Below are 12,125 nucleotides of genomic sequence, written 5' to 3' on the forward strand. Positions count from 1 at the left end.
AAAGGAAAAACTTGAATCTGCTGCAGAGTTCAGATAAATTTTAAGTAGTAGCACATTTTTGTGCAGGGTTGTTTGTTTCAAATGAGCTTGCAAGGCTAAGAGAGTAAAACCTGCTTACATCGTCCTGTGGCCGTTATAAAGAGTGCAGGGGGAGTAAATCGTGCTGTGGGAGCCTCTGTGAACAGGTAGTCCAGTGAATATGAAATAGCCAGTAGGTAGCAGCAGAGTAAAATAGTAAGAGAATATGTGTTAATTAGAGGAGAAACAGCGGAGGTAAGAAAATAAAGGTACAAAGTACTGTGGGGTGCAAGTACATTGTTCACCTCTGCTGCTCTAAGGGATGTTTGTGGACACCTTTTTCCCCAGCTGTTTTGGGTCCTTGGATAAATTTCTGGCAGCTGGGACCTGCACACACGCTCATGGTCCTGTTTGCTGGGAAGACATGGGATAAGCCATTGCACAGAACCTGCTTTCCAAGGAAAGCCCTTCTGAGGCTTCCCCACAGCAGTTATTTGCTGCCAGACCTGCACCAACCACCTTAGTTCATGGCTCCAGCCACAGATGTAGAAAAGGCTCAAGCTAAACATACAAAAAAGCTGTTCAGGAGCTCAGAGCTACAGCTTAGCTACGCTGTGAAATCAAGCCAAGCTTTGCTCTGACCATAGATTGGAGTAGAAAAAGCTGAGCCTGCTCTAAGTTGATCCTGGCTCCTGGGACAAGTACAACTGCCTCTAGAAGCTTCTGTTTTCTAGGAAAAGACAAAAGCAGCACTATTTAATAAAGAGAACTGAATGACGAGGTTACTGGAGATGAAGCTTTGCTGCTTATAACTGGAATGCAGGATATACAATGGAGGAGGGGGTTTTCTGGGGTGGAACTTGAAATGGTGTTAATATGTACACAACGTAACTTCCTTCCAAAATGCTCTGCCATCAGTCTTACTGACAGGCCATTCAATCCTTGAGTTCTTTTAAATGACTTAAAACCAAAATTAACTTTTAAAAAGGTGTTTTAAACTTTTGTATTTTATGCTCCATTGCCACTATATAAAATTAAAAGCAGTTAAAATAAACATGGCATATTTGATTTGTGGTACTCTACAAATGATAACAGCCACAGTAAAGTATAGTTTACATTCTGTTACACTGACTGTAAATCAATGTAGTGACAACCTACTTCCATCTCCTCCAGGACTGGTCTGCTTACCTTGCTGTGCACCAGGAGTGACAGAGTTAGTCTGGAAAAGCCCCACACTGTTAACTTAGTTACATTCAGATTAAATGACAAAAAAAAAAAAGGGTATGAGGAACCAGTGAGAAGTTTATGCCTCACCACAAACATAGCAGGAAGGAACTTGTTTAACCATCCCCTGGTACACTGGGTTCCCCTGGCAGTCCAATTAACATGTAAAATTCAGGATATCACATGACCTATTAAACTAGGCTAGAGCATGAGAAAAGCCCACACCAGGCATTGCCTGCTTGAACTGAGGTATCCAGTGCCCAGAAATGGGGTGAGCCTTATCACTGATGTAAAATTACTGTAAAAGAAATGCCATCTGCACAAGAAAATAAAACCACAAAGCTGACATCAAATATACTGTACCCTAATTTGTATTTTTCTACTTGAAATCTTTTACATGCACAATGCCACTGCCCACAGTAAAAGTGCTCAAACTAAGGCCGTCCACTCATGTTGGGCAGAGGCCGTAGACATAACCTGAAGCCTCTTTGTATCTGTCTGTGAACACTGCTGGGAGTAGATCTGTGAATTCAGACAGTCTGTGGTGGGGACCTGGCCCCCATCCCCTCACACATTTCTGGGCTCCCGTGGGCTGTGAGTGGCCGTGGTGCTTTAGGGACCCTGCTCCTGACACGCTCAGCTCTCACATGAAATGTTCAAGCTGCAGGAATGTTGAAGTTCAATGTAGATTTGTAGAAAGCATTTCGAGACAAGTCAATAAAAAGGCTATTTTTTTTTTGCTTTTTTAATTCAGTCTAATGTCAGAACCTTCCATGTACACTAAGAGGTGGGATTAGAACCAGTCTTTTTAAATCCAGTCTGGTAGGAAAAGACAGAAGCCCCTTTCCAGGAAAGGTGGCTTAGAACAAAACTACTCATGTTTCACTCTAAGCACCTTGATAAACTGTACTGGTTCCTGTCAGAGCAGAGGACAGCAAGATGGCACAATGTGAAAGAATCACAGGCTCTTTATAAATACTGTATGTTGAAATACTGCTATATACCTATTTGTAAATCCATTAAGCTTAATTTGCATTAGATATTAAAATGTGCTTATAAACAGCCTGCAATGAGTACTAAAAATTAATGAGTACTAAAATTTAAAATGCAGTTGAGACTCTTTAAACCAAGTCACATGCATCACAGAAGACATCATCAGGTAATGATTTCAGTGGTCGTTTTGAAAATAGCTGCAGTCTTGGCACATGTTTTTATTCAAAACAGTGCAAGAGGAATCAGTACTTTCCCACACTTAACCCTACAAACCTGCCCAGGCTGGAGGGAAGCTTCTTAGCTGCAGCTTCTCTGTAGTAAGTTACTCACACACAGTCCTTACCTCTGTGTTCTCACAGCTTCAAACACCACTGGAAAGTGTTGCCCTTTCAAAGACAATCTATTAAAAAGTGCTTTTCTGTTCCTTCAAGTTACAACCAAAGCTCATTGTCCCATCTGATCCTTCTCTGCTGGAGTCAGACAACAGCAAGAACTCGCACTGACAGCGAAGGAAGGAAGTTCACGCAGGTTCAACAGAATGGTTTCACTAGAAATTTATTTCTTTAAACATGGCCACTTTGAGATTAATGATACTACTTCAGGGAACATGAAAGAATAAACAATTTTAGAAGGGAAACAATCAGGTAAGTCAGGATTTGCTTTTCAAACAGTAAAAGGCCAAGCTTCAAGAGGCAATAAATTTTGGCATATGAGGACTAGTATTTTCAAATCCAAAAGTTGGCTTAGTTTTACAGTGGAAGCTGACTGCAACCTTAGGTACCTTTCCACAACGCTGGACTCAGTCGTAACTTAAATGTACAGGAGCATAATGTGAAAAGATTTTGTTTTATTAATTAAAAGTTAACAGCAACAGGCACATATTAAAATGAATATGGCAAAGCCTTTACAAATGGCTTTACGCTGAAGCTCTCTCCCAAAAATGGCTGTTGCAACAAACTGTAAACAGAATTAATAAACAGTCTTTTACAATAATAACAGGGAAATACAAATGAACTAAAAGAAAGCACCAGTTTCTCAAACTAGATTACAGTTGTGCTTACTGTACTTAAAACAATGTAAAACAAATTACAAAAATGGAATGTTTTAAGTTTAAAATTAGTCCTTTAATTTTGTCCTAAAAAACATTTTCTCCTTTTCCCATCAAAAACCCATCAGTGGGTAATGTTTCAGTAGAGGGAGGAATACGTAAACAATGCACTTTTTTTATTATTTTTTTTTCAAATCAAAAACAAATTTGGTCACTTAGCTTTGTGCATAGTTTAAGGCATCTGTAGCAATTTGTTACAGTTTCCTCCCCAGTGTGGCTGTTCATGAAATTGTCACATTCTAAAAGAATAAATTAAAAAAAAATAAAAGAAAACAATGTTGCCGTTCAAACCCTTCCCCGAGCCCTCCCGCCCTCCCCGTCCCAAACGAACTCACACACCCACACATACACACACGCTGCAGCGAAAGGGGCATTTGTACCCTTGTTCTGAAGGACACGCTTCCCATCCCACTTTATTTCAGATTGGCAAATACCCTGAGCTGATTATGGTGTTTAGACATTCCACCTTTTTCTTGCATGTGCAGTTCAAGTGTACAATAGTGAGAACAACATGCGATGTTCCCACTGCAGAATCGCAATGCAGTTCAGACGCTTCCCCCCACCCCCGCCCCGCCCTTCCCAGATTCAGAAGTGTTTTGTTGCTGTTAAAAAATTGCATTCCCATATAGCACTGGAGTAAAGCTTGGCTGTGCTCTATGATGAATGCTCAGCTCCCAGTGCACAAACAAAATTATGGCAAATGGGAGGCTTTTCTGGCATCCAAAGAAAAGAGAGCTGCAGTCTCAGATTTGATCTTTTTCTTTTAAAAAAGCAAAAAACTGAAGTTAGTGGTTCCTTCACAGCCATGCGCAAAGGTTAAGTCTAGAACCGACAGTTTCAGAGTACATTTGTAAACATCAAGTCTTGCCAGAGGCAGCAGAGGATGGGCACTTCACATTTCCGTATTAAAACAGGGACTGAGTGGAAGGTATGCTTTGAACACATTTATGCAAGTCTTGCTAAATTCCAAGGGAGTGGAACAATCCATCTCAAGTTTTAGATTTGAAGACCGTATTCCAAATTTCACCAAAAAACCCAAGCCATGTGTGGCACAATGAAGCTTTCGTCCTGTTGCTCCAAGGCTCAGTCACTGCTGTGCTTTGCATATTCAAGGTTCCGAACGAAAACCAGCTGAGGTGGGTGCATATTGCTCTATGTTCAAATCTTGCGGCTTAAAAAAATTCTGGTTCAAATGGTCTGTGTCAAAGGAAAACTTGGAAATAAATAATGCTGGCATCATTTTACCACTTCACTAAAACCTTGGGCTGGCACATATCTCCTTTAATCCAACCGTGCAGATACCAATAGAAGAGGCAGTTTTGTCATGAGGACTGAGGTCAGGACAATCGAGGTTCCTGAGGTAATATGTCTGAGTCCATTTCCTCAAAAGTAGGGTCAACATCGTCACCACTGCCAGACTGTTCCCTCTGCACTCCCTTCCAGCTTGCCTTGTTCAGTCCCAGGTGGCCAAGCATTGTCTGTGACAGCCTGGTGTTGGAAAACCGGGCCCATTCCCCAAACAGAGGTTCCACTAAATAGGTCATAAAACCTTCAAAAACAAGCAAACATAGACAAATGAAAACCAGAAAACAAACCCAGAGAAAAATTAAAATCCTCAACCTCAATATTTTAAATAGAATTTAACAGCAAAATCTGTCAAACTACTGTTCTCCAATGTGCATTTAAAAATCCATTTCAATATTTAGGGCATCTTTACAAAATAATCTCTCAAAATATAAAAGATTTTACTAATCAGTCAGAACAGCAGCAATACACTGGATTACAAATTAACTCTCTTTCTTTCACAGCAATGACCAAATAAAGGAAAATATTGAGGAACATGGGGAATTTTATAATGAATTACCTCACAGACAGTCTGAACTATACTACACAGGGGGAAAAAAAGAATATATTACTTTCACAATATTAAGCCAGCTAAAAGTATTTTAAAATATAAATTCTAGAAATTTTTTAAACAAGGCCACAAAACATTAACACACATTTATATACTTGTTTGTGTGTTTATATACAACTTTGTGCATATGCACATGTTCTCTTATGTGCACTGTCTACTTCCATGAACCAAAAACTCAAGGGTAAGATGACCAAAATTGAATCTGTCAATTACGGAAATGTATGTTTTCCTAACATTCTAAATTAAACCAGTGCATCTTATTGAACACATCAGCTTTTGTGTCAATTTAGAGCATAATTAATACTGTGTTTGTGGTCAAATTTATTCTTTTCTTTACTGTGCTTTTAACTGAGTCCCATTCAACCTACATAAGCAACTTTTATTTTAATAAGAGGACATTTTACTATTTTAAATCGAATTGAATTTAACAAAAACTATTAATATAATGGCTATTCACCATTCTCCATCAAATCTCTGTCCACCACCCTCTTTAAAGGTTGCATTTAAAGGAAATGCTGACATTCCAGAAGGCTAAACCCAGTGAGCTAGAGGCCTATTGTGGCAATCTCGCTGCAAAAGGCACCCGAGACCACATAGCAAGGGGAAGGAACCCTCCTCTTCCCAAAATAGCCACTTCAGACCAGGAATGTTCTGGGCAGCAGCAGTTCAGGGAGAAGTCAGACAGCTGCCTCCCATGCTGTACCTGTTCTGTAAGGGAACAGAGGGGCTCAGGTCTCCAAGACTGTCAGCGCAGTACCTCTTGTAAACAGTTCAAGCCAGAAGTGTTATACAGCAAATTGAAATAAAAGTGCTCTTTGTTATGAAGTGCTGCCACACACACACAGAGCAGGTACAGCCTCTAGCAAATGTACCCAAAAGGTCCTTTTTTCAAATTGCATCCTAAAGAAATCTACTGAAATAAACTGAACTGTAGTTACCAATCTGGATGTTGGCAATAGTTTCTGTCTGTCGGTCACAAAGTGGACTCACACCCAAGTGATATTTTTTTTCAATATCACCTAAAGAAACAAAAGTATAATACAACCGTTAAGTCATATGGTCCAGACTCAAATCAAACACCAAAAGAGGTGAGCTGTGCCAGGATGGTGTCTTGCAGATGGTAGAATGCATTTACTTCTTTCCCCATCTCCAAAAAAATCCAAGTAGATCTGTCAGTGAGACTAACAGTATTTATAAATACTGTATTTAAATACTATTTTTCATAAGACACTAATTAAAAAACATAGAACCACTAAGTTTACTGAATGATTAACATCCTCTTCCTCACAAAGCTTCCTAGACTGTCATAGAAATGACAAATTAAAATCCCCCCTTAGTAATATAGAAGAGAATAGCTCAGCGTTCAGAAATTTCTGGCCAAAGACAATTTGTGGTTCTGCCTCCCCATCACCTTTACCAAAGATTAAGCCTCATGTGGATAACAGCAAATAAAGCAGTCTGTTCCCCATTTATCATATCCATGTGCAAATTAGCAGGTCTCAAGTCAGCTAAACTAGCCTTAGTTTTATTATTAAAATTTAATAACAATGGAGGAAATTAACCCCATTTGTTAATTACAAGCTTTATTAACTGCTTATATAAGTAGTCGTAACTGCATGGTAACTAAAAACCTCCCTGGCTCTCACCTGCTTACCAACAGGCCTCACAGCTCAAGTTTAAATATTGAAGACACATGATGAACATATTTCATAATTTACTGAAGCCACTAGGTAAATTTAAAGGAGGCATAATTACTTATTTGAAGCACCTTTCAGGTTGCACCAGCCATTCTAGGTTCAGTTTCTAAGCAGATTCTTCAATGAGTTTTAGTAATTCTGACCTTTTGCAAGAAGTACAACCCATGAAAGGAAAAAAAATCCCATACTGCACTGTACATCTCTGTTAGTCCTAAATATAAATGGACTAGGACTCATGATGCTCTTTCCACGCTATAAATAAGTGGTATACTAACAGATAATTCTACTCTTACCTTGATGGAAGAACTCCTCTGTTACTTTTTCACTCCACTGCTTGCTCAGCTCCCACGTCCGACAGGGGTTACAAATATCCGCACACTTCAAAGCCATCTAACAAGTTAACACACAGTGTTAGACCATCTTTCCCTTCAACAGAAGCACCTGTAATTATTTATTTCCTTACAGCAGATTATTTTAACTTTTCTGAATAACAAACCTACCAAAGATCTGTGCTCCAAACCTCTCTTGCGCAATATTTAAAAAACACTCAGGGAACTATCAGATCTCATGATCATCCCTGACTAATATGGAAATTCAGGCAAGTCAAAGTATTTCAGGGGCACTATGTTTAGTATATTCACTGGTACAGGAGCCAAAAAAAATTCAGAAAAAAGAAACATCAAAGTAAGCAAACAGTATTTTCCATTTCTGGCTCTGAAGCTCATATTTTTAGCAGTGGTTTGCACAAGACAGAACTCCTCATCTGTTTGTTTAAGTTTTTTTTACAGTCCACAATATGAACCTAATAAGAAAATGTCTACAAATCTAAAAATAATTTCAAGGTTTTTGTTTTTAAAGTTTGTTAAAGCTCACTAGCACAGCTGCAAACTGATTCACAACAGTAGTGCTTTCCTTTCCCAAAAAATGTTCTGACAAAGCATTTCACAATTCTGAGGCTGCAATGGAGTTGTCAGAAAAGCTAAACCCTCTCTTGGAAAAACACCTCTCCTTGCTTTAGTAGCTTTAAGTTATGAGACTTACCAACACTCACCATCACTTGGGAGAAGTGCTGGGGAAGGGAATTGAATGAGTAGAAGATAGTTCTGCTTTTGAAAGGAGGAGAAAGCCTGGCAGAAGTAGTATTTAGCATTTTTAAGTAAATTATTTTTACTCTAAAATGATGTTTTCAAAAATATTCCCCAAAAGATCACCTGTAAAACGAAGTGCCGATGGTTTGCATTCTCTAAACATAGGTCTCCTCTATCCAAATGGGATCGAAACATGGACAGATACTCGTTTTGCTGACTGATGTCTGTGGCAAGAATGAGATCGCCTATCTGGCTTTCCATCAGCTGCCTGAAATTAGTGATACCAAACATTCAAAGCATAACAATTAAGAACAACATTCCTCACAAGATTGAGATGTCTTTTTATCATATTTATTATTATACAAATACAAGCTTTATAATCAGCATTTTCACTGAACTATTTTGTTTGTTTGTTTGTTTTCTTTTGCTGAAAAAGTCTTACAACATCCACAGAAACACCAGGACACTTCACTGGTGGCTTTCAAGAAGATTTCAAAACAGCTTTTACCTTCTTTTCTCCCCACCCATCCCTTTTTTTCGTTCTTAAAAATGCACAAACTAATTGTCTCAGGATTATTTCTTGTTAGAGTAGGTGAAGAGGGTCTACTTTAAACTACAGTTGTGGTGGCAGAACAAGAAAAGGCTGCCAAGTTTAATCTGAACAGGTGCTTGTCTACACGAATACACTTCTTCAATGTGCTCACAGTAAATGTTATTTTCCGGATATCACGTTGCACCACGAACTGCTCTACTCCACCAGCACAGTATCCAGGAATTCTTAAAATAGATCATCATCTACATTTTGTATTCAAAACTGCCATGCAATAATTCATCTTGTTTTGCAAGGCTGTCTTACTTAAGTGACAGCTTGCTTGCGTCTTAAAGTAATCTATACTCTTCGGTATAAACATACCTGTTTTCTAATGACATATGTGCAAATAAACCAGACTCTCTCAGCAACCCCACTGCCGATCTCCAGTGATGGTTCTCTAATACTGAGGTATTCTGCGAATTAAAAGGGAATAACACCTATCAGTCAATGCCTTTTTCTTAAACTGCAGAGCTGTATACCAAGAGCAGACCAGAAAGTTTTGCTGTGTTTTGGAGTTGGTGTTTTTATTTCTTCCTTCTTTTTTTTTTTGTTTCCAAAGAGGTTAAAACTCACAAACCCCAAATATGCTGTTAATTTGCACATTTTTTTATCACAGTGGCATGGAAACAATGTCTGGATTCAAACCTACCACTAGCTAAACACATCACAATTTATACTCTTTTTTCTGTACTACTCAAGCATTCTCCAAACCAGGCTTTAACAAAACAACTGATTCTGTTCTTACCTTATATAAAGTCGCTAAATAATGGTTTGTTTTAATTAGGAAAGGTTGGTTAACGCCTGGGTGATCCAAGTCATGTGTGGCAGCTGCTATTAAACTGAGCAGAACATCCCACGGAGTTAAAGATTTGGAAAGCTGCAAGGTAAAACCAATAAATGTTAGTAATGCAAGTATGCCCTTAGAGAAAGTGCACGAGTGTTGCGTTTTTGGTTTTTAGTAATTAACAGCCAACAGAAATTCAGAGAAAATTTTGAAGATGTAAAACTAATATTCCACTGACTTTGCACAGTATTGCCCCACTCAAAGCTATAAAATTTCAACAATGGTTTAAGCATTATTCTTTCTGAATGAGAAGGTTCAGTCTTGAAATCAACACTGGCACACAAAATCCTACTTTCTGTCTGGTAATGAAGTACTATTCCTAAGCAGATCCCATAAAAGCAGCAAATTCTTAAAATTAGCTCTCCCTGTCATGTACCGAGTCCATCTGTATGTGTCAATTCTGCTTAAAATACATACTATATTTTAGAAAGCATAAAAAACCTTTCCTCTTAAAGGGAAGAAATTAATGCTCTGGAAGACTTTAGAACTGTTCAGAATGGATTTCTACTCTTATGCGAAATTACATTTAAAAGTCTAGCAGGGCCAGAAACAAAGGAGGAACTTCTGTCACAAATAAATATTTTCAAGAAGTATGTGTATGTCAATTAACTCAGCATTCACCTGCACAGACTTACTTTCACTGCTCATAGCTGTTACTACTTACGATTGGGAGGTTTGTGAGTTAGACTTAGTCAGAAAGTCTAGCTTTCACTAAAACAGAGAGGATAATTCTGCCCATACAAAGGTAAAATGCAGCAAACACCCCACGTGGACAGAAGTTTATATTCCCTGTTGCATTTGCCATCTATCATGCCTCACATGTTTACAAAGCACTCTGGTGCAATAGAATCTGTAGCTGTATATGTTACTAAAAATACAAAGTCTATACTTGTATCTAAAACATCACAAAACTTCCATCATGAGTATTAAATAAAAAATGCTCAGAGCTTCCAAACTGCATGCCATAAAAAAGCTCATCATGTATCAGCTCTGATTTGGCTCACTGCACCAACTGATCTGAGAGCAGCACTGAGAAACTGAGTGGGAGGAGTGGGCAAAGAGCCCCTGAAAAACATCGAGGGAGCCAGAACTGACTTGGTTTTACTTTAGAAGCAGAATAAGGAGCTATGCTATTCAAGAGAGTACCAGACCGGTGATAATCTGCATCAAGGTAGATAACATGCCTCACCTGGCTATAAAGCACTGCAGTTTTCAATTTAATACAGAAGAATAGGATTTAGTCCTAAAATTGTCCAATCACTCAGAGCAGCCTGACAGCTGTCCAAGTAGGGAGGAACAAACACTCAACCAGCTCAGCTCCTTAATGTCTGTAACTCTGCCGTTTCTTAAAAAGAAAGGCCAAAGAGAAGTCCTAATGTAATGTTACCAACTGCCTCTAGCAGCAGCATCCTATTCAGTGACATCAAAGATGAGCAAAGCAAGGGTAACAGTAGTTTCTGGGGGAAAAAACCCACCCCAAATGATAAATACACAAGTTTATTATTGCCAGCTCTGACTCAGGCTACAATTCTATGCAAATGTCTTGGGGCACAGCACTATGTTAAACAGCTCCAATTCCCTACTCTGGTCCAATGTGAAATCACACAAAAAACAGTGTCAGCTCAGAAGAGGGGAAAAAAGAAAAGCACATTGCTAAGTGTGAACCCACAACCTCAGCAAAAGAGAGAGCAATAGAGAGTTCAAAACTGTGTCTTGTTGGGTTCTTAGGTTTCTTTACTTGTAACAAAAAGTATATATACATATACACATACGTATGCATGTACGTATACGTACATATAGATACGTGAGCTTATCACTCTCTACAGCTACTTGTAAGGATGTCGTAGCCAAGTGAGTTGCCTGCCTCTTCTGCCAGGCAACTAGTGACAGGATGAGAGGACACAGCTTCAAGCTGCATCAGAGGAGGTTCAGGCTGGACATGAGGACACTGGACAATTTCTTCACAGAAAGGGTTGTTAAGCATTGGAAGGGGCTGCCCAGGGAGGTGGTGGAGCCACCATCCCTGGAGGTGTTCAAGAGAAGACTGGATGTGGCACTCTGTGCCATGGTCTAGTTGACATGGTGTTGTTGGGTCACAGGTTGGATTCAATCTCAGAGGCCTTTTCCAACCTAAATGATTCTGTGATATGCACACACAATACATTCATATGCACACACACAAATGCACATATTTCTCTACATACATGTGATATGAAAGTGAGAACACTCCCTTACCTTGGGCTCTTTTAAGTAACAGTGCATGGCCTGAGTCACATCAGCAGCATGAACTGCATTATGATAAGGGTTTTGACTGTGATAATCTTCTTGAACCATAACTGCAGGAAAATAACATATATCCAAATATAAATAAAATAACAGTTTTTTAAAGTAATATTTTATATTCCATTACTAGGCACAGAAATAAGCAATATCCCAAATCACATACACATGAAAACATCACAGTCAGTAAATCATCAGCTGAACCACAACACAGGTATACCATTTCTATGTGAAGAAATAGTATTTTCTAAAGGAAATCAACCACATGTGAAGTCATCTCAGAGCAAAATTAAACAACTTGAAATCAGTATATCATCTGAGAGACTCTGAGACCCTCCCAGAGAAGACTCCCTTTGATAATCCAGA

The 12,125-nt window shown here is 38.9% G+C and overlaps 1 protein-coding gene across 6 annotated transcripts in view; it reads right to left on the bottom strand.

Moving 5' to 3' along the window:
* Positions 1-2,774: 2,774 nt before the first annotated feature.
* The window catches only part of PDE7A (phosphodiesterase 7A), a 78,255-nt gene continuing 68,904 nt past the window's right edge, over positions 2,775-12,125 (bottom strand). For all 6 annotated transcript variants that reach the window (XM_051771152.1, XM_051771139.1, XM_051771146.1 and 3 more), the window contains 7 exons: positions 11,715-11,815; positions 9,381-9,512; positions 8,957-9,048; positions 8,167-8,311; positions 7,249-7,345; positions 6,197-6,277; positions 2,775-4,892 (listed from right to left, as the gene is read on the bottom strand). In XM_051771152.1, coding sequence (XP_051627112.1) covers positions 4,681-4,892; positions 6,197-6,277; positions 7,249-7,345; positions 8,167-8,311; positions 8,957-9,048; positions 9,381-9,512; positions 11,715-11,815 — 860 coding nt within the window. In that variant the 3' untranslated portion in view covers positions 2,775-4,680. The remainder of the gene's footprint in view (positions 4,893-6,196; positions 6,278-7,248; positions 7,346-8,166; positions 8,312-8,956; positions 9,049-9,380; positions 9,513-11,714; positions 11,816-12,125) is intronic.

This window comes from Manacus candei, unplaced genomic scaffold, assembly GCF_025592945.1.
Source record: "Manacus candei isolate 608988 ecotype Guabito, Panama unplaced genomic scaffold, ASM2559294v1 h1tg000008l, whole genome shotgun sequence".
Lineage (NCBI taxonomy): Eukaryota > Metazoa > Chordata > Aves > Passeriformes > Pipridae > Manacus > Manacus candei.